Here is a 24,115-nt window from a genome sequence, read left to right as displayed (position 1 = left end):
CTCCTACTGATATGTTTTGAGGAATTTTTCTAGTTTTGGCGGTAGGCATTACTATATACTTAGTTTTCTCTTGATTCATCATTAATCCCATTAGTTGAGCTGCATTAGGAAGTTCTGTTGTTAATCATTTAAGAGTTGCCAGGTTCCTAGTGATAATGGTAATATCATCTGCGTATGCACATATTTGGCTTGACTTGAGGAATGTAGGGCCTTTTTGGTCTACTTTTTCGATTGCCTGATGTATTGCCAGGTTAAATAACGTTGTGGATAATCTGTCTCCCTGTTTCACCCCAGCATTAAAAGAGATGCTATTACTGAATTTGTTCTCATGACTAACTTGAATACCTAATTCTCCCAGTGCTTCGTAGAGTGCGCTTCTGCACACACTGTCAAATGCTTGTCTAAAATCAATAAACAGCAGATGTAATTCTGTATCCCATTCGTGAAATTTTTCTATTTGTCTTATGATGAATATTTGGTATGTCCAAAAATCTGAAAGTTAGAATTTATAAAACAGTTATATTACCGGTTCTTCTGTATGGTTGTGAAACTTGGATTCTCACTCTGAGAGAGGAACATAGGTTCAGGGTGTTTGAGAATAAGGTGCTTAGGAAAATATTTGGGGCTAAGCGGGATGAAGTTACAGGAGAATGGAGAAAGTTACACAACACAGAACTGCACGCATTGTATTCTTCACCTGACATAATTAGGAACATTAAATCCAGACGTTTGAGATGGGCAGGGCATGTAGCACGTATGGGCGAATCCAGAAATGCATGTAGAGTGTTAGTTGGGAGACCGGAGGGAAAAAGACCTTTAGGGAGGCCGAGACGTAGATGGGAGGATAATATTAAAATGGATTTGAGGGAGGTGGGGTATGATGATAGAGACTGGATTAATCTTGCACAGGATAGGGACCGCTGGCGGGCTTATGTGAGGGCGGCAATGAACCTTCAGGTTCCTTAAAAGCCATTTGTAAGTTGTAAGTAAGTAAGAAGAACAAAATGGTTTTCGTAAAGACAAGTTTTGCTGTGATGGTTATTTTACATTGAAATTGCTAATTGAAAACACAGAGAATTCAACTTAGAGACACACATTGCTTTTATTGATTTTAAACAAGCTTCCGATAGAGTCAATTGAATAAATTATTTCAGGTGCTAGCAGATGATCATGTCCCCCAACAGCTTTTAATTAACATTCATAACGTTTACAAAACAACTTTGATAGCAGTTAGAAACAAAAATAGACTTTCAGATTGGCAGCAAATTCGTAGCAGAGTAAGACAAGGTTGTGACCCATCTCCATTACTTCTCATTATATGTATAAACAGAATCATTAGCAATTGGAAACAGATGCGTCATGGTTCAATTTCTGTCAGTCGAAGTTTACAGATTGATAGTCTGCTCTTTGCTGATGATTTAGCCCTAGTTGCAAGCGATGAAGATGAGCTTCAGTATTCAGTGCATAATCTAAATATGATCAGCACAAAATACGACATGGAAATCAATATTGAAAAAAAAAAACAAAAGTCATGATATTTCCTGGGAAATACCTGGTCGCAAGCAAAATTTCCTTAAACAAATTAATAGAAAGAGTAAATGAGTTTATGTATCTTGACTATAATTTAATATTTCTTGGTGAAACAGATATAACTTCTAAAATTTGCAAATGCAATAAAACAATGGGAATAATCAACAAAATTATGAAGCCTTCCCTAGTACAGTGATACACAAGAATATACTTCTATAAATCTTAGTTATACCTGTACTATGTTTTGGAAGTGAAGCATGGACAATAAGAAGTACATATGAGGAGCATTGTTTCAAAACGTATTATGTGCAACTTAAAATTTTTTTACACGAACGACGAAAAACTGGATTACTCGTAAACCGGAGAAGTTTTCAAAACACTACACAAAACCATTTTTAAGTACTGGTTTCACAGTTTACAAATATGACGACTTGGAACCATCAGACTTCACAGCATGAAAGATAAATAAATGGAAAGTAACAAATTTAATTTCGTCCACTGGGGGACTTAACACGTTTTGAAATGATGCTCCTCATATATCAGCAGAATAACAACCTGTGAAAGGAAATTTATGAGAGCAACACTAGGATATACTCGCTTGGATCGCAAGAGAAATGAGGATATCATCCAAGAACTTCAATTACAACCAGTCTTACAGTTTATAAATAAGTACCAGCTGCAGTGGAAAACCATGTGCAACGAATGAATCAGAATAGATTCTAAAATCCATGCTTCAATACCGTCCCCAGGGGAAGAGATCTTTGGGCCATCCAAAAAATAAGTTGAAGTGAGAATGACTCATTCACTCCGTAACAAGCCTTGGACCATATATTTGTTTGGATGATAATGATTACTTTTCAAAACACCATGTCAACTTCATCATTTTCAACAGATAAAGGCTTAATAAACTCAGAATATCAAAATGTACCATTTCCATGAAATTTCAAATGAAAAAGATGGGAACATCTCAATGTACAATATGAAGAGTTCGCGGGGAAAAACGATGAATGTCGCATTTCTGTTAAGGATTAGATAATGGTCTAATTGAGTCTGTAACTGCAAGATGTAGTGCTGTTTCTATAGAAAATAAAGGAAAGGATTACTGTATTCGTGGTGATAATTCTCCTTTTTACCATTTTTCATAAGAATAACATTAAATTTCGCAGTGATCCATTGAATTAGATAATGACATCAACCTTAAGAAAACTGTGACATTCATTATTTTTCCCGCGAACTCTTCATATATAATTCCTGAGTATCCAAGACAAAGTGCAGTTGCATCCTTTCGATTACTCACAGGGTATGATTGTTTGTCAAAACACTTCAACAAAATTGGAATTTTTTCTTCATCACTTTGCCCATTATACAGTCTTCAGAAAGAAATGGATCAGAATCATACGTCCAGCCCTTTCCTCTAAATCCACTGTGTGCGAGAAATGAAGGAGAGCAAGCTTTATTGCCAAGAACTCAGCATTAGTTAACGAAAACAACATATTTTAAGAACGCACTATTTCATGTCACCATTTAAAACAGTATAAAGGTACGATCACACGTCGCTACTTTTGCAGTGCTGCAATACAAAAAACTGCGCAACTCTTGTACTGCGACGTGTGAACAACGGTGGAACCGTAAAGTAGCGGGTGCCGAACCTGCTGCCCGCTACTTTTCCATGCTGCGCGCAACTTAATGCTAGCTCCACACTCTCGCCGAGCCAAGGCGAGCGCGAGAGTGTGGACGGTGAGCTCGCCTCGCCTCGCCTCGCCGTGTCTCGCCTAGACTCGCACTCGCCTGCGCTCCGCTCCGTGTCGGTTTTTGGTGTCCGAGTCAAAGGAAGCGAATGGTGAACCCGAGCGTCACCCCAGATACAATAACAAAAAGTGTAGACCAGTGGTTCTCCCTACGCGGCCTGCGGACGGCTCTTAAAGTGATTTATTGCGGCTATTGAATTAATATTAGGCCTGCTATTACTATTTTTTTTACCTTTTCTTTTTAATTTCTGTAATAATGTGCAACTGGGGAAATCTTTGGTTACCCTGTATCCTTACTGCCAGTGAAGGCGTTCAACAACGACGCGCATTTGTTTTCATTTTTAAAAAGGTACAGCAGTGTCATGTCTCATGTCTTACTATGTCTTGATATAATACTGCGTTATAAATGTTTTTATCTTAATAGACATAGCGTGCATTCAAATTTTTGTAACAGGTATTCAAAAGATTCCCAATCAAAGATAGAGAAACTGAAAATGTTAAAAATTCCGTAATATCTGTATAGAAAGTAATGTATTCTCTGTACATAAAAATCAATTGACAACAAAAGCATCGTGCCACGTAGCAGACATTAAGCTATTTATAGATTCGGTGATTGTTAAGGAGTGTCTTGTAGCTGTATGTGACACCTTATTTTCTGAATTTCCAAACTCATTCAAAACAGATTACAGGTGAAATAAAACATCAAATCAACCTGCTCGTATCGTATGATTTGCATAAGAATAGCAGAGTCCGCCCTTTAACTTCAAAATATCAGTAATGTATTATAAATATTTGATAATGATTACGATGATGCTGATGATAATAATAACAATAACAATAATACACCAAATTATATAATAATTAAAAATCTGCGCATTTTGTTAAGCTTCAATACTGTAAAATGCATTGTGGCTCTCGACAAGTTCCTATTTTCCACTTTCGGCTCTCCTTTAATTTCTAGTGAATACCACTGGTGTAGACTCTTGTACTCAATTACTTCTTACAAATAACTTTTAGGGAATCCGGAAGTTCATTGCTGCCCTCACATAAGCCCGCCATCGGTCCCTATCCTGGACATAATTAATCCAGTCCCTAGCATAATATTCTACCTGCCTCAAATCCATTTTAATATTATCCTCCCATCTACACCTTGGCCTCCCCAAAGATCTTTTCCCCTCAGGTCTTCCAACTAACACTCTATATGCTTTTCTGGATTCATCCATACTTGCTACATGTCCTGCCCATCTCAAACGTCTGGATTTAATGTTCCTAATTATTTAGGTGAAGAATACAATGCGTGCAATTCTGCGTTGTTTAACTTTCTCCATTCTCCTGTAACTTCATCCCTCTTAGCCCCAAATATTTTACTAAGCACCTTATTCTCGAACACCCTTAACCTCTGTTCCTCTCTCAAAGTGAGAGTCCAAGTTTCACAACCATACAGAACAACCGGTAATATAGTAACTGTTTTTTTTTTAATTCTAACTTTCAGCATTTTCGGGAGCAGACTGGATGACAAAAGTTTCTCAACTGAATAATAACAGGCATTTCCCATATTTATTCTGCGTTTAATTTCCCCTCGAGTGTCATTTATCTGTTGCTCCAACGTACTTGAATTTTTCCACTTTTTCAAAAGATACATTTTATATTGAGGTTTCGCAACAAGCTCTTTTTTTTTTACGGTGATGGGTTGTTAGTCCTTCGCCCAAATCCCAAGCTGGAGGACCACCACTTATCAAATTTCCGCGACTGTCTGTTCAATATATTTCAGTTATTCTAGCTGCCAATATGGCGAGCCGCAATTCGTCTGGTATCGCTTTTCTCAGTTGTGTCTTTCTTTGAAATAATTGGCGATACAGAAGTTATCAAATTTTCCTGATGGTTCACAAAAATTGCTAGTTAAAGATATTTTCTAACATGTCCCTGCAATATAAATTAATATGTAGTTTTAAATGGCTTTAATTATCTTGGCAAACAAATGAATAGTCATATTTTTATTAATCATTTATAAATTCCTATTAAGATATTGTGATAACATTAGAGTCGATATATTGTGTAATAATAAAATCGTTGCCACGTGGAAATGTTCATAGACAAGTTACATTATACTAAATGAGAAAAAATGTAATATCGGCAAATTCATCTCGTCCGATTTTTGTGTATAGCTTCATCCACCATCTTTTTTTTTCCGAGGCTTCCGACTTTTTTGGTGTGATATGTTACCAATAGTTGTAATAACTAAGAGCACACAGAGCTGATGCAGCGGCAATTCGGTAACTTCCATCGTGTACACGTCACAACTGAACGCCTCACCTCGCCTCGGCTCGGCGAGAGTGTGGACGGGTACATTCTCGCAACAACACGGTTTGCGCTCGCCGAGTGGCACTCGGGTCGACTCGGCGAGAGTGTGGAGGTAGCATAAAAGTAGCGACGTGTGAACAGGGTTCTCAGGGTTGCAGCCGCAGCATTTTTGATATCGGTTTTGTTGAAACTTTTGCTGTGGTTGCAACCAGTGTTACCACCCAAATGTGTCAATGACACTTTTATTATTTGGATATATTTTAATGTTAAATGTGATGAAAATAAATTATTTGTAACAGTTATTAAATACACAACACAGTCCAAGCATAATTGGAGACGATATAATTCATTTTTTAAATTATCTGTAGCGTAGTTCCAAACAGGAGGGTTGCCAACATTGATTACGTGAATATACTGTTGGTTATCATTTAAGTATATAGGCATTTTTAAAAGCTTTATAGTAAAAATAATGTCAATTTCTGAATACTAGATATGACAGAAAAGCAAATAATAGGTAAGGAAGCTTTTGCATGAGTTTCTTAATAATGCGAACATAACCACAAAATGTATATTGAGAAGTCAACACGGAGATGGGAACCTGCAGCATGACTGCGGCTGCAAAAGTAGCGCCTCGCGTGTGAACAGACTCGCAACCTCCAGTTGCAACTTTTGCAGCACTCAGGTTGCGCAGCACGAAAAGTAGCGTGCAGCGAGCTACTTTTGGCTTACGTGTGAACACGACACGCAACTTTTGCAACTGCAGTATAAAAGTAGCGCTGCAAAAGTAGCGACGTGTGACCGTACCTTAAGAAACAGTTTAAAGAAACAAACATGTTTTTGATTTTTTAAATAAAACTGTTTTTCTTTTTTGCCAACCCTGGATGTGAATAGTATTAAGACAAAAATAATTACCGGTACATTTTTTTTTTTTTTTTTTTTTCGTTTTATGTATAAGCCATCTTTTTTTTTTTTTTTTTCTAACCTTTGGTGCACACTTTAAATGTCTGAATGATTATACACAAATATTGGTGTAGGTCATTCGTTATGTCGTGAAATAAAATGCTTGCATGTGCCATAAGATATAGTAAGAACCTTATGGTGGAGGTAAGTGAGCTTGCTTACTACGTACGAGTAGAACTGTAGCGAGGGAGAGAAGTTGAGAAGCTTACTTTCTTCTTCCCTGACAGAAAGATAGGTCTCACGAGATACGAAATGGTCCATACTTACTGCACCTTGTCCTGCACTTCCCTATCCCTATTTTTTAACATAGCTGCATCTCCCAAAGTGCGAAGGCTGAGGTGAGGAGGAAACATTCCTCTTTCTAACTTGTAAATTCCTCAGAATCAATTTTCTGGACATATTATAGCTAGACCACTTAGAAAAGGCAGCTATGGCGGAAACCTAAATCATTTCCTTCCAAAGAGTTTGTAATATGTAACTAGAGACACCAACGGCGCTAGTTTCGTGTACAAAATTGAACCGCTGTTTGGCCGCCATTAAAGGGAGTTGATGCTTCCCTGGGAGTGCAAGCAGTTCATGCTTATTGAGGAGTACGAATAAATATAAGTACACTTGAAGGGAAATAATAAGAAAATGGCGAAATACTGCGCCGCAAATATTTGTTCGAACATAGCTATTATTGTAGGATGCCCAGGAAAGCATGCATATCTTAATATTTGGAAGAATGTTCCAAATGCAGTTCCTCCTTTGAATGTGTTTACAGAAAGTCGGAATATTTCTTGGATAAAAGTTTTTCCAGAAACACATTAATCAGGTTTATAAGACTGATTTCAACAATGTATGTAACGGTTAGGTGCCATCACATTACAGTGAATTATAATAGCAGAGTGCATAAGAAAATCCGCAGACTATATCTGTCTAAAACTGTTTTGTTTCACAATAAATTAATTAATCATGTAATTTCCGTTTTGTGCAGCATGCACTTCTAATTTTTGGTTATATTAAATGCAAAGAAATTAATGAAAATATAGCTGATGGCCTAGCTAGGCCTATTATTACCACTGCTACTAGGTCTACTATGACCACTACTAGGCCTACTATTACCACTACTAATAGATCTATTATTACCACTAGCACTGACTAGGTCTCACTACTACTAAATGAGGCAGTAGAGCAAATGGACAGCTTTAAATACTTAGGATGTGTAAAAAGCTGTGTTGGAAAGAGTGGGTTAAGAAAGAATATTGGACAGAATTTTGTATGACATCAACAAAAGTGATATTTCTCAAAAGCTACTAGAGTTAGCCTTTTTTCCCTTCTCAAAGACACGCACAATACATGGAGACTCTGCATTGTTCTGGCACAGTTTCCTTTTCCCAAGTAGCAAGCACATCTTATAATTTCACTAGATAATGTGCTTCACCCTCTTGTATTAATTCTGCTGGAATTTGATCAATATCTGGAGACTTGTACTTTTTCACCTTTCCAGAAAGTGTGGATTCGGTATCAAAGGTTCAGCAATTTGTATTTGAATTTCGTTCTGATCATTTCTATTTGGCCTATGTACATTTAGTAGTTGCCCAAAATAGATTTTCTGTCTGTTTAGGATGAAATGAGAATGCAAGCAAGTCACCGTTCTCATCCTTGATCATGTTTACCCTTGCCTGATATCCTTTCTTAAATTCTTTTATGCCCTTATATAAATCTCTAATGTTTTTATTCTTACTATTTGTTTCTCCTTCAAGTAATCTCTCTTTTTGTTCCTAAGTGTATGACTTGCTTCCTGTCTTTCATTGAAATAATTATTTAGCCTATATTCGCCTGGAATGGATTCTGTAAGAATTTCAATTTTGCCAGTTTCCTTCTTCCTACTACCATGAAATAATCTTCATCAAACAACGGTTTCTTTTTCTTAGTTCCACTGTGACCATGCATTAAAGAATTATGAAAATAATTAAAAAAAAAAAAACATTTTACTTTATATGGTAAACTTTACATCTCTAGTGACTTGTTAAAAATATGTATTTGTTTTTTTTACTGCATATTGTGTGGACTAGAAGGCAAATTTTGTGTACTCTTATGTTTTGAATTTCGGAATTTTTTTTTCAATACACCCTATTCAACACTTTCATTCAGTAGAACATAGCCTGTAGATAGTCACATTATATGGTTATGGAAGTACCATTAAGAAAGTTTCGTTTTATGCTTTAGCTGTAATGTTAAATTTAGAATTGCAAAGATTACACTTATTGTTGTAATATGAATAATTTTTATTTGTAAGCAATTATAAAGAGAAACTGCATGAAAGAGAGCATTTTGTTTAGTGTTCAACAGTATTTAGAATGTATTAGTGTCTGTTATATAAGTTCTATATGTCAGCGTACTTCTTTGTTGTAGAGAATTTCTGACTGGATTCCATAAAAGAAAACTACAGCGAAAGAAGAAAGCTCAAGAAGAGTTTGAGCAGCAGTTGAAAGAAGAAAGAAAGCGATTACAGCTAGAAGTATGTATGAAATTTATATTTAACTCCATGAAGACTTTAGGCTAAAAGGGCAATTTAAAATTGGACTACCAATTAAAAAGCTGGCATAAATTTTTGCTTCACAGAGTTTATGCAAGTGCAACATTAGCCAGTTGACCAGTATATTTGTCTGAGATTTAGATTTAAATTCTGGCTGCTAATACCAAGTTGGAATTTATAGTGGACAGTGCTTGGATACGAATAATTTTGAGGGAAAATTGTTCCGGGGCCGGGTATCAAACCTGGGATGTTTGGTTAAATGTACCAATGCTCTACCAACTGAGCTACCCGGGAACTCTACCCGACACTGATCCAACTTTTCCCTCTATATCCACAGACCTCAAAGTGGGCTGACAACCGTCAAGCAACCAACATTGAGTGCACACTAACTCTGTGTGACTTAAATTGTCGATACCCGGCCCCAGAACAATTTTTCTCTCAAAATTATTAAAAAATCAACTTTACAGGGAGTTTACCTGAATGCTTGATTTGCAGTGCTTGGATATGTTTCCTGGAGAATTGTCATTCCAGCATTTGCATTCCATTATCTCTTTAAAATCAAGACAAGGCTTCATGTCACATGTCTGTGGTGTTGAGATAATCCCCGGTATTGTGCGGACATGGAACATTGTTCCCCTTGGCTATCAACTTTCAAAGCTGCTTTTCCTATGATTCAGATCAGGGTGTGTAGTGATGTTACATACAAATCTGTCCAGTAATACTTCATTGACTTTTCTCAAATAAAGATTATGAACCTCCCTCCAAACTTGCAACTTTTATAATAGCTATGAATGAAACTTGTGAAAATATGGATTATATTTTTTAAGCTCTTAATCATAACTATAATTAGTGAAATTGTGATGTGGGCGCATTTATTATATCCTTAAAATGTGTTCAATTTATGTTTGGATGTTAAACTGGGACTCATGAAAAATGCTATTGAAGGCATGGAAAGGGATTGCTAGTTTTACAGAATATTGAACAGCACAGAACAGAAAGTGTTTTAAAGCTATTTTATTTGTTTACTAGCTGATAGTACCCGGTGTTGCCCAGGTTTTTCTTTCTGCTTCTGTTTTCAAATGAACTGGTTGTTAAATTTTCGGAAATGTCGGGAACCCAACTATAGACAACCAAAACGGATTGTTTTACTAAACTTTTCTCGCACATAAAGATGAATCTTTACTTAACTTCACTTAGCCTACATGAATTAATACTCCTTAGCCAAATGCCTGCCAAGTTTAACTAATTTTAAAACAATTGTAGATCAGGCACAGAAAAGAAAATATTTCATCATGTGCCTGACGTTCAACTTTGTTTCAAATTGATATATTTATTTGTTTTGTTTATTTATTTCTGCCGGTCAGTTACCGCTAAATTTCAAGTGCTTTATCTTAGTCGTGGCTGTCAGCGTATTAAACACCATTAATTTTTCTGCTGTCTCCTTTCCTCCCCGCCACAAATGTGACGTTGTACAGAGGCAGAGAAAAAATAATTATAAGATCTGTACATTTAACTGAAGCTGTGCTGACACACATTTCACGTAATTTCATGTCTATGTGTGCTTTCACTTGAACTTCAGAGACAGCTGATGGTGATTAGAGAATTCCCTTGTTCCCACTCTGAATCGTTGGGGTGTCATCGTGAGCCTAAATTTATCTATTGGTCGTACCAAAGAATCAATATATACGTATGTAATTCAATTTATATTGGAATATTTTTTACACCTTGACAGCTGTACGCCCGCTTATATCATACCAGGGCTTTTTAAAATATGACGTAAGATATAATATCTAACAAATTTAGAACATATTAAATATATTACTTTTTATTTTATATATAGAATGCAGATAGAGTATAATTTTGCAAGAAGTCATTGTTCAGCATAAATAATAATATTCTGAAAGACATCCTATGTTATAGAAAATGAAGTGACCGTTCTTTCCACAACGCTTGACATACTACACTGGCAACCTGATTACACAGATAAAATTTCGCCATAACATATTATTGGACATGGGCAATAATATTTTGAAAGATATATATTTTAGAATTAAGTAGTATATCGAAATGATTGCCGTCCAAATCTTGGATTTAAAATATCGGCATCCCAATCAATTCAAATGAACAAAAATAAAGAAAATGTAAATTAATGTCTTATTTTCACTGGGCTTACGTATATTCACATACTACTCGTACATTAGGAACATGACAAAAGTCTCATTGATATGCATACAATTCGTTTTCCCGTCTTTTGTATAAATATGTATATATATTTTATTGCGTTATTTTACGACACTGTATCAACATCTAGGTTATTTAGCGTCTGAATGAGATGAAGGTGATAATGCCGGTGAAATGAGTCCGGGGTCCAGCACCGAAAGTTACCCAGCATTTGCTCGTATTGGGTTGAGGGAAAACCCCGGAAAAAAACCTCAACCAGGTAACTTGCCCCGACCGGGAATCGAACCTGAGCCACCTGGTTTCGCGGCCAGACGCGCTGACCGTTACTCCACAAGTGTGGACAATATCTATATATGTTTAGGTGTGCTCACTTGGAAGCAAGTTACGCAATTATTGACAATATGAAAAACACGGAGATTTAGGTGAATGTCTGCAACTTTGAGCGACTATCCTTGAGCTTTATTTTACTACGGTCATTACGAATGCTAGTTGCACTGAAATGGCAGTTGCTTAAAATCGAATGACATGTTACTGGCTATCATAAGAATATGTGGGATAAAAACATCTTTTCCTTTCCTTTTGCCAGTTAATACTGTCACTTCTATCACGTTTGTCATGAGTTTTTTCACACCAATTCCTGTTCCATTGCATAGTTCTTGTGGGTCAATATTTCGCAATAGTACTATTGGTGATTCATTATTAAGTATTAAATTATGTGTTGGCAATCCTTGTGATTTCAAAGAATTTAAGAATTCAGTTTGATAAAACACAGTCTGCTCACTATCTACAACTGTCTCGAGAAACACATAATACGGTTCTGGACTGCGTAAGGATACTTACTGCATGAATAAATTGTCTAGATTTTGACCTTCATGATGTATCTACAATGTTATTTTATATCGTTTTGCTTTTTCCATGGCCTCATGAAAGTCGATGTTGAATACAACAGACAATAATAAAGAACAATTGACTGTAGAAGATTGCATTTTAGTATTATACATGAATGTTTGATCGTATTTATTTTTATTTTTTACTTTTTTAATCAATTTAACTCCATTTTAACAATTTTAATATAGCCTATGTTCTTCTCCTGGTTATGAAGGTTAACTGTGCAAACTTTGGTACATATTGGTCAAAGCGTGTAGATTTGTATAGGGAACATACATACATACATACATACATACATACATACATACCCACATTCACTTTTATATATTAGATTTATTTACTTCTGTGCAGTGAAACTTGTTCAAAGTGGAATTGCAAGGGATCAAGTTTATTTTCTGAATAGGAAAAGTTTCCGGATTATACAGAATTACACAAGGCTTAAGAAATGTTGTTGACCATTGTAAGGGTACTAATCCAGTTCCCAAATCTTATTAAAAAGCTCAAGAATAGTTTTTTTTGCCTCTGTTTCCGAGTGTTTGAAAAATTCTGCATGAATTTATCTTCTCCTGGTGAGTTCCTTTGGATACTTTCTAAGTCATGTATAAGTTCTTCATCTTTGAATGCAGCTTTGAAAATGTGATCTGTTGTACCATTGATTGATTGTATTTTTCTTCAAAGATTTTCACATTTTGTTGCATAAACTCCTTCCTTTGGAGCCTGTGCATAGACTAGAGCAAAGCCATTGGTTATTTGAATATTAGAATGAAGGATCTTATTTTCAAACATTTTTGGTTTTTATTTTGGTATAGGTTCGCTGTTTTACGTATTGGATACAAATTTGTGATACTTCGTGCAATCTTTCTGGAAGTTTAGTTTGATTATGAAATTATTAAATTAACATACTTTGTCTTGTAAAACTGACTTCCTGAGGAGGGCTGTCTGTTGTCTCCAAGCCAGGTTACCCTGTTTGTCCCAATTGTTCAGCTGTATTTCGTAACTCATCACGTTCTTGATTTTTTAAATCTTGAGACCAGAATAATTTGTAGTTTTTTTATTGCTGCTCTTGGGATGTGCTTTTTTGCAAATTTCAAAATTTAGCATTAAGGCTTCTACATATTTCACTCATGTAGGTCGAGTAAAGTCATTATTTTTTTCTTGCAATTCTGCCTCAAGAAACTTCATGAAGTTTTCCTAGTCTGCATTTTTTAAATTCCATGTCACTCTAGCTCGAATTTTACCCATTTCAGATTTATATTGGCAATGACTATTCTGTGTCCAGATCCTGTACTGTATCTTGTTCAGTGTGTTGACATATGTCTGCAGACACAGGGAGGAGATCAGGCATGGTTAACAAGCCATTATTATGTAGATATAGGTATGAGTGTCAGATCTGTCGTATACTAACTGCAAAATACTAGAGTTGAGTATACCTTCAACTTCCTTTCCTGTTGCATTTCCAATATTGTTATTACAGCTTCAGTTGCGTGAGTGAGTATTAAAGTCCTCTATGAGTACAATCTTACAAGACATACTCTACTCTACTCTACTCTTAAATGGAAGGAGTCCATAATCGTACCTATCTTTAAGAAGGGAGACAAGACTAACTGTAGTAACTTTCGAGGAATATCACTTTTGTTGACGTCGTACAAAATTTTGTCCAATATTCTTTTGAGAAGATTAACTCCATATGTAGATGAAAGTATTGGGGATCATCAGTGTGGGTTTAGGTGTAATAGATCAACTATTGACCAGATATTTTGTATTCGACAGATAATGGAGAAAAAATGGGAGTATAAGGGTACAGTGCATCAGTTATTCATGGATTTCAAAAAGGCATATGACTCAGTTAAGACAGAAGTTTTATATGATATTTTTATTGAATTTGGTATTCCCAAGAAACTAGTTCGATTAATTAAAATGTGTCTCAGTGAAACATACAGCAGAGTTCGTATAAGTTAGTTTCTGTCAGATGCGTTTCCAATTCACTGTGGGTTGAAGCAAGGAGATGCACTATCCCCTTTACTTTTTAACTTTTCTCAAGAGTATGCCATTAGGAAAGTTCAGGATAACAGGCAGGGTTTGGAATTGAACGGGTTACATCAGCTCCTTGTCTATGCGGATGACGTGAATATGTTAGGAGAAAATCCACAAAAGATTAGGGAAAACACGGGAATTTTACTGGAAGCAAGTAAAGAGATAGGTTTGGAAGTAAATCCCGAAAAGACAAAGTATATGATTATGACTCGTGACGGGAATATTGTACGAATTGGAAATATAAAAATTGGAAATTTATCTTTTGAAGAGGTGAAGACGTTCAAATATCTTGGAGCAACAGTAACAAATATAAATGATACTCGGGAGGAAATTAAACACAGAATAAATATGGGAAATGCCTGTTATTATTCGGTTGAGAAGCTTTTATCATCCAGTCTGCTGTCAAAAAATCTGAAAGTTAGAATTTATAAAACAGTTATATTACCAGTTGTTCTTTATGGTTGTGAAACTTGGACTCTCACTTTGAGAGAGGAACATAGGTTAAGGGTGTTTGAGAATAAGGTGCTTAGGAAAATATTTGGGGCTAAGAGGAATGAAGTTACAGGAGAATGGAGAAAGTTACACAACACAGAACTGCACGCATTGTATTCTTCACCTGACATAATTAGGAACATTAAATCCAGACGTTTGAGATGAGCAGGGCATGTAGCACGTATGGGCGAATCCAGAAATGCATATAGAGTGTTAGTTGGGAGGCCGGAGGGAAAAAGACCTTTAGGGAGGCCGAGACGTAGATGGGAATATAATATTAAAATGGATTTGAAGGAGGTGGGATATGATGATAGAGAATGGATTAATCTTGCTCAGGATAGGGATCAATGGCGGGCTTATGTGAGGGCAGCAATGAACCTCCGGTTCCTTAAAAGCCAGTAAGTAAGTAAGAGTACAATCTTATTTGTGAACTGTAAGAGCTGAGAAACTGCAATTACTGCTGTGCTATCAGTAGCGTAGATTTTGAAGTGGTTGTCTTTCTTCTATATAACTTCACTATTTATCTCTTGTCCACAGTGTTACCCATTTCTTTTATTATTTTAAAACCAGATGTAAGACTGCTCACTCCCACTAATATTCCACTGGCAATTTGCATTTTCCTGTAAGATACAATGTACAACCCTTGAATTGATAGTGAGGCAGCTTATCTAGAGGAGGATTTGCTTCCATAAATATAAACACTTCAATCTTATGTTTTGTCAGGGTTGTCATTAACTTTGTCTCTTTAGCTTGAGATAGCAATTCAGCATTCCATTAACAATTTTTTAATTTCTCAGGTTTGTTCGTATAAGGAACAGGTGTCTTTGAGGTTGTGTCTTATGTTCATGGATCTTTTTGCCGTTAGAGATGCCCAAGGTGCACCACAAGAAAGTTACAGCCTTATCTAGTCTTGTCCACTGTATTTGCCACTAACGACTTTGTATTAAAAACCAATTTATTTGTCCTTGTGTTTATGTTCGTGCATCTTTTTCGTGTTATTTTATCATTCTCTGTACATTGTATTAAAGTGTGCTCCATTTTGATTTAAATGTTTATTGTTGTTGCCATATTACTGTAGCAGCACAGGAAGGTTGATTTACATTTCAAACTGCTGTAGAGCCCAGACGAGAAGTTATGGCACCAGCGCGAGGGACGCATTTTAGTTCGTTTGCTTGGACTCGCCCTCACACTCAACTGGAGGGGTGTTGGGTTAGTTGGTTACTAGCATTCCGAGTGTTCAGATCGTTCTGTTACTACCGCTATTGCTAATACTGAAAACATTGTCCTTCTGAGCGCCATCATTATGGCATTGTCTAAGGTGTGAAATCATAGAGTAGTTCATAGTCAAGGACATGAAATAGCATACAATGTATGGAAATTCATGTCAGAAGAGGCTGTAAACGGAATACCAATTCCATTGAAAAGCGTGTGTGCAAGAGTACTGGCTACCACTGGTATTTCAAAGCGAACCTTGGCAGAATCAGGAACGAAGGGAAAAATATTGAGGCAGGAACAGCAGATTCTTTCTCCAATCCGGAAAAATCACAGCCGAAGAAGGAGATTGTTGCAGCTGTAGACAGTTTTGATGAGGAAGTCATGAGAAGACTCATTTATAATTTCTATGCTACGCATAAACAGAGGCCGACCCTGCAATCGCTTCTTCCAAAAATGGATATCAGTGTATGATTATTGAAGAAAGTAGAGAATAATTACATTGAAATTGAGCACGTGATGGACAGTATTTTTGAGAACATTTCCATAGACTTAGGGACATCTGATTGCAGCACAGATCAGTCGTCTGATTCGGACGGAGAATAAGAATATAAAGATGGAATAGCGGGCGTAATTCCATTAGGTACCTTCGGACTCTTGAGTAGGAAAGTGGTGATACTAAGGTAAGACGAATGTTTTTAGAAAGAGATGAAATGGATATGCCTGCCACTCTGAGCTTGAGAACCGTAACCCAAACAACCCCCACTCCTGTACCCTGCTGGCCGGCAATTTAAAACTTCGCGCATGTTGGTGCAATAACATCTCATCTCAGCTCTACACAGCTGTAGTTTTAAGTTGATGGACTGCACCGCAGCTAATTAAAACACTGCTCAAACAGAAATTCATACTCTTCAGATTAAAACAAATTCAACAATTTTCTATGAAGTAACTCATTAATTTCAGTGATGGTCAACTCCTCCACACATGTGGACTCAAACTTAGCTTACACTGTCCAGATAAAGGTATGCTGAGAGTACTGGAGTTTGTGATTATCGGGGGAGAAACTGTAAAGCATTTAACTTCCTATGTCTTAGAGGTCTTAAAAAATGTTCATTCTTGAGGAAAAGATAGTAGCAATATCAGCTGAAAACACACAGGCGATAATTTGCATCACAAAAAAAAAAAAAAAAAAAAAAAAATCAAAGTAATTTAATAGGTGTAAGATGCCCTGCTCATGTTTTGCACAATGTTCATGAGACTGGGCTGACTGCTTGCCCATTGTCGTACAGTTTACAATTGAAGAAATCTATCCTGTTTTCCACTTTAATGCTGTATGTATTGATATACAGTAGAATCTCTCATAACTGGCACCAAAGGGACCAGGCCAGTTCCGGATATGAGATTTTGCTGGATAATTAAATAAATACCAGTACATATAAAAAAAAAGTTCGTATTTCATGGTGCCAAATGTTGAAACTGCAGCCATGTGAAGCTTATTTCTCTATCACTTGCTCATAACTGAATAAATGTAAAAACTGTTTGAATTTTCCTTATTAAAACAAAGCAGACAACACAAATAACACACCAATTCTAGGTTCGAATATTCACTGAAAATTGAAGTTCATGCGAACTTCATATGTGGCAACACTGACAGCCTGAATATAGGCCTAACTAAATAAACATAAAAACTGTGTGGATTTTCTTTATTAAAACACATTACATAACACAAATAATTCACTAATTTTAGGTTCGAATATTCACTGAAAATGAAAGTTCATGCGAACTTCATATGTGGCAACACTGACTGCCCGAACATAATTAAATTAACATAAAGACTGTGTGGATTTTCTTTAATAAAACACATTACATAACACAAATAACACACTAATTCTAGGTTCGAATATTCACTGAAAATTAAAGTTCATGTGAACTTCTTAATGTGGCAAAACTGACAGCCCATACTGTGGCAATGTGGCAGATTTAAACTTTTTTTTTTTTTTTTTTTTTTTGGCTCAGCCAAAAGTGCCGTTGTTTTGGTATTGTGGTTATTTGGGTGCCAGTTATGAGGGATTTTACTGTTCTGAAATCTTTCTAAGACTCTAGTGAAATAGAATATAAAAATTGGAAATTTATCCTTTGAAGAGGTGGAAAAATATCCAGTCTACTGTCAAAAAATCTGAAAGTTAGAATTTATAAAACAGTTATATTACCGGTTCTTCTGTATGGTTGTGAAACTTGAACTCTCACTTTGAGAGAGGAACCCAGGTTAAGGGTGTTTGAGAATAAGGTGCTTCAGAAAATATTTTGGGCTAAGAGGAATGAAGTTACAGGAGAATGGAGAAAGTTACACAACACAGAACTGCACGCATTGTATTCTTCACCTGACATAATTAGGAACATTAAATCCAGACATTTGAGATGGGCAGGGCATGTAGCACGTATGGGCAAATCTAGAAATGCATATAGAGTGTTAGTTGGGAGGTCGAAGGGAAAAAGACCTTTGGGAAGGCTGAGACGTAGGTGGGAAGATAATATTAAAATGGATTTGAGGGAGGTTGGATATAATGATAGAGACTGGATTAATCTTGCTCAGGATAGGAACCTATGGCGGGCTTATGTGAGGGCGGCAGTGAACCTCCGGGTTCCTTAAAAGCCAGTAAGTAAGTAAGAATATGCAAATCAAGATTTTCAGGTATAACTCCCTGTAAAGTTGATTTGAATAATTTCGAGGGAAAAATTGTTCCGGAGCCGGGTATCGAACCTGGGACCTTTGGTTTAACGTACCAACGCTCTACCACTGAGCTACTCGGGAACTCTAACCGACACCGATCCAATTTTTCCCTCTATATCCACAGACCTCAAAGTGGGCTGACAACCGTCAAGCAACCAACTTCGAGTGCACACTAACTCCGTGTGACTTAAATTGTGGTTTTCTGTTAACGAACAGTGACGTGTATTATGCAAATCAAGATTTTCAGGTATAACTCCCTGTAAAGTTGATTTGAACAATTTCGAGGGAAAAATTGTTCCGGAGCCGGGTATCGAACCCGGGACGTTTGGTTTAACGTACCAACGCTCTACCACTGAGCTACTCGGGAACTCTAACCGACACCGATCCAATTTTTCCCTCTATATCCACAGACCTCAAAGTGGGCTGACAACCGTCAAGCAACCAACTTCGAGTGCACACTAACTCCGTGTGACTTAAATTGTGGTTTTCTGTTAACGAACAGTGACGTGTATTATGCAATCAAGATTTTCAGGTATAACTCCCTGTAAAGTTGATTTGAATAATTTCGAGGGAAAAATTGTTCCGGAGCCGGGTATCGAACCCGGGACCTTTGGTTTAACGTACCAACGCTCTACCACTGAGCTACTCGGGAACTCTAACCGACACCGATCCAATTTTTCCCTCTATATCCACAGACCTCAAAGTGGGCTGACAACCGTCAAGCAACCAACTTCGAGTGCACACTAACTCCGTGTGACTTAAATTGTGGTTTTCTGTTAACGAACAGTGACGTGTATTATGCAATCAAGATTTTCAGGTATAACTCCCTGTAAAGTTGATTTGAATAATTTCGAGGGAAAAATTGTTCCGGAGCCGGGTATCGAACCCGGGACCTTTGGTTTAACGTACCAACGCTCTACCACTGAGCTACCCGGGAACTCTACCAGACACCGATCCAATTTTTCCCTCTATATCCACAGACCTCAAAGTGGGCTGACAACCGTCAAGCAACCAACTTCGAGTGCACACTAACTCCGTGTGACTTAAATTGTGGTTTTCTGTTAACGAACAGTGACGTGTATTATGCAATCAAGATTTTCAGGTATAACTCCCTGTAAAGTTGATTTGAATAATTTCGAGGGAAAAATTGTTCCGGAGCCGGGTATCGAACCCGGGACCTTTGGTTTAACGTACCAACGCTCTACCACTGAGCTACTCGGGAACTCTAACCGACACCGATCTAATTTTTCCCTCTATATCCACAGACCTCAAAGTGGGCTGACAACCGTCAAGCAACCAACTTCGAGTGCACACTAACTCCGTGTGACTTAAATTGTGGTTTTCTGTTAACGAACAGTTAACATAATACACGTCACTGTTCGTTAACAGAAAACCACAATTTAAGTCACACGGAGTTAGTGTGCACTCGAAGTTGGTTGCTTGACGGTTGTCAGCCCACTTTGAGGTCTGTGGATATAGAGGGAAAAATTGGATCGGTGTCGGTTAGAGTTCCCGAGTAGCTCAGTGGTAGAGCGTTGGTACGTTAAACCAAAGGTCCCGGGTTCGATATCCGGCTCCGGAACAATTTTTCCCTCGAAATTATTCAAATCAACTTTACAGGGAGTTATACCTGAAAATCTTGATTTGCATAATACACGTCACTGTTCGTTAACAGAAAACCACAATTTAAGTCACACGGAGATAGTGTGCACTCGAAGTTGGTTGCTTGACGGTTGTCAGCCCACTTTGAGGTCTGTGGATATAGAGGGAAAAATTGGATCGGTGTCGGTTAGAGTTCCCGAGTAGCTCAGTGGTAGAGCGTTGGTACGTTAAACCAAGGTCCCGGGTTCGATACCCGGCTCCGGAACAATTTTTCCCTCGAAATTATTCAAATCAACTTTACAGGGAGTTATACCTGAAAATCTTGATTTGCATAATACACGTCACTGTTCGTTAACAGAAAACCACAATTTAAGTCACACAGAGTTAGTGTGCACTCGAAGTTGGTTGCTTGACGGTTGTCAGCCCACTTTGAGGTCTGTGGATATAGAGGGAAAAATTGGATCGGTGTCGGTTAGAGTTCCCGAGTAGCTCAGTGGTAGAGCGTTGGTACGTTAAACCAAAGGTCCCGGGTTCGATATCCGGCTCCGGAACAATTTTTCCCTCGAAATTATTCAAATCAACTTTACAGGGAGTTATACCTGAAAATCTTGATTTGCATAATACACGTCACTGTTCGTTAACAGAAAACCACAATTTAAGTCACACGGAGTTAGTGTGCACTCGAAGTTGGTTGCTTGACGGTTGTCAGCCCACTTTGAGGTCTGTGGATATAGAGGGAAAAATTGGATCGATGTCGGTTAGAGTTCCCGAGTAGCTCAGTGGTAGAGCGTTGGTACGTTAAACCAAAGGTCCCGGGTTCGATACCCGGCTCCGGAACAATTTTTCCCTCGAAATTATTCAAGTAAGAATATAATTGAATTCCAGGACATATTAAAACTATATGGTTATACCTCCTTCCAGCAGTTTATAGAGTCATTTGAGTTTTTTCCAGCTTTGAAGCCCTCCTTCAGTCATCATCTTTCATTTCTTTTCCATTCAATTGAAAATCTTCTCCAGTAGTATTTTTTTGTGTTGAAAAATAAAGCACAATTGTAGCTGAAGTAAAAAACGAATCCCTTCAATTCAATTCAATTCAGTTCATTGTGTAGATCACTTTAAATCAAGCTGTCAATTGTAAAAGTTGTAACAGTATGCAAGAATTCTAGAATTTTATAAACTCTAGTGTTCCCGACTTTTAACAAATATTGTAGTGTGTACAAATACTGTAAAGGCAAATAGGAGATTTGGAGTAGTATGTCAGACAATAGTGTCATTGATATGTGGCAGAAAATATTCGCTCATTTTAACAATAAGGCAGTGTGTATAAAACATATCAACTGCTTCGTTGAATTTTTGCTTTCAATTCCAAGATCTAATGTAGCAGTTGAAAGAATATTTTAAGTAATAAATTATTGTATTTACTCGCATAATTTCTCCCTCCAAACTTTTAGGACACATTTTCTCAGAATTCAGAATTTTGTTTTCTTCTTGCAGTGTTTCCCCTTGCTTTCATTAAAACAATAATTGGATATCCTTCTCGTTTTAAGAGAAATACTGTAAAAATTCGTACTGGTATGGAAAACCTATGGTCATTACCATAGTAAAAAGTACTGATGACATGTTATATGAAGACAATAGAGTGTACAATACATGCATCTTAATTAGTTTTCTTTGTGTGATTAATTAATTTTGATATTGGTACCAATCAATATCTTATGTGCGAATATTAACACTATAATCAAGGTGAGGCTACCGGCATAAGAACTAACACACAGTGATGCAACTAACATACAGCTGTAAAACTGCCCATAATTACTGAATTCTGATGATGGCCCATCACTACATATTATTTCTAACTTTGGTTGATTACCATCTGATCGAACGATTTCATCATATATAAAGTCAAGCAACACAAACACAGTGTCTTTGTCCTTAGATTGGCATTCAGAACAGGTAAGGTATGTTTTACATTGCCCTTTATAAAATAAAAGCTAAGTAAATAGAAGAACACGTCTTGTGCATGACCAAAGAGCATTTGAATTTCATTCTGATACTTGCAGCTAAATGACATCGCAAAGACCACTTGAAGTATGCATGTACCAGATTCTTTATTTTTATCACATGCAAACTCTTTCTGCTATATTCATTTGTATTAATATGGGCCATTATGACAGGCACCTCAGCAATAATCAATTCAAAAAGTTTTCTTTAATGGAAAGCTGTAACCTCCCATCACTGGTTTTTCCCCATGTTTTTCAAACCACTTTGTTTTCTGGTTGATTTGGGCAACACATTAATTTTCCATTTTAACACTGATCACACAAATTGTTCCAGCAAAGAGATTCCAATTTGTCATCACACATATATTCTTCCAGAACTCACTTGAATATGTACATTTGGGCGAAAGTGAATTTAGTTTTAAAATTAAATTCTCATGAATTTTGCATTTACAATGCTCTGCTGGAGTTTCTTCTAGTAACAAAATATTATTATTTTTTCTTTTTTCTTTTCTTTTTTTTTTTTTTTTTTTTTTTTTTTTAATTTATTGAGTATGCCCCGACGAGTATAACTCATATGTAGGGGTTATACAAGAACACATATGTTGCACATTGTAATTGAAAAGTCATGAAACTACAGTTTGTTGAAAACAAACAATAACACAAGAATTTATTAAAGAAAGAAAGCAAAATAAGAACAAATAACAAGATGACATAAAGTTTTGGACAGAAAGAAGAAAAAGTTTGAAACCATGGAATAAATAAATCAACTGAGAATTAAAATAAATAATCTTCCCAAAAACGTATTTTTAAACAATTCTTAAAACACCGACAATTTGGTAAAATTCTATATTCTAAAGGAAGTTGGTTAAAAGTTGTTGTTAAAAAATGGTTAAGTCGTTTCGTTCCATAAGTTACTGAGCAATGCTGAGAAAAAAAAAATATATTGTCTTTTTGTCTTGTTAAATAAGTATGTATGTCTTTAATAAACTGAAATGTAATATTACTATGTATTAAATTGTTAATAACTTTGTACATGAAAATGGCGGCACCTAATTTGATAATTGATTCAACTGGTAGAACGAAAGAAAATTGATATAAATATTTAACTGGAGTCAAATAATGAAAACCCAATAAATTTCTTAAAGCTCTATTTTGAATAATTTGTAAAGGTCTCAAAGCAGTTTTCTTATTATGTCCCCAGTTAAATGACATATACATTGAATGAGAATGGATAAAAGCATAATATCCATTCAAGAGACAAGATATAGGCAAAGATCTTTTAAGCCTTTTCAAATACCAGACATTGGAGCAATTTTCTCACAGACAGCCAAAATATGCTTATCCCATGTTAAATGTTCATCAACAATCAAACCTAAAAATTTAACTGATGCAACTTTTTGTATTACAGAATCATTAACCTTTAATTCTTTCGGAATAATATAATAAAATGAAGGTTTAATGAAAATCCATATACCGTATACAGTTTTTTTCAAATTCAAAGAAAGCCTATTTGTGCTTAACCAGTTTTCAAGAGTAATAATGTTTGCCTCAAACTTTTCAAACAGTTCTTCAATGGAGTCAGTAATATAAATACACTAGTGTCATCTGCAAAAAGAGTGAAGGCGAAGGCTGCAAAATTTTGAATATCCAGTTCTAAAATTTTGGTTTGCCTCTTTGAAAATGTGAAAGGCCTCTGTTAGAAACATGGTCAAGTAATGTTTTTGCAATTTTTCTTTTCTACCATTCTCCCAGATGGTAACAATGTCTTTCATTCTTGGGCATGTATGAACATTGTCTGGTTGGAAGAAAAATCTAGCAACCATAGAATATTCATGAGTGCCTGCAGATCTTTCTCCATATGATTTCCTAGTTTTATTCCAACACATTCCGCAAGACCTTCTACCACAGCTTGCAG

The 24,115-nt window shown here is 36.4% G+C and overlaps 1 protein-coding gene across 4 annotated transcripts in view; it reads left to right on the top strand.

Moving 5' to 3' along the window:
* LOC138693823 (nucleolar protein 12-like) overlaps positions 1-24,115 on the top strand; it is a 150,152-nt gene that overhangs the window by 26,105 nt on the left and 99,932 nt on the right. For all 4 annotated transcript variants that reach the window (XM_069817651.1, XM_069817650.1, XM_069817652.1 and 1 more), the window contains exon 4: positions 8,937-9,042. In XM_069817651.1, the coding sequence (XP_069673752.1) occupies positions 8,937-9,042 (106 nt within the window). The remainder of the gene's footprint in view (positions 1-8,936; positions 9,043-24,115) is intronic.

The sequence above is a fragment of the Periplaneta americana genome, unplaced genomic scaffold, assembly GCF_040183065.1.
Source record: "Periplaneta americana isolate PAMFEO1 unplaced genomic scaffold, P.americana_PAMFEO1_priV1 scaffold_22, whole genome shotgun sequence".
Lineage (NCBI taxonomy): Eukaryota > Metazoa > Arthropoda > Insecta > Blattodea > Blattidae > Periplaneta > Periplaneta americana.
Note: the sequence above shows the minus strand (reverse complement) of the source record. Positions and strands in the feature narration are given on the sequence as shown.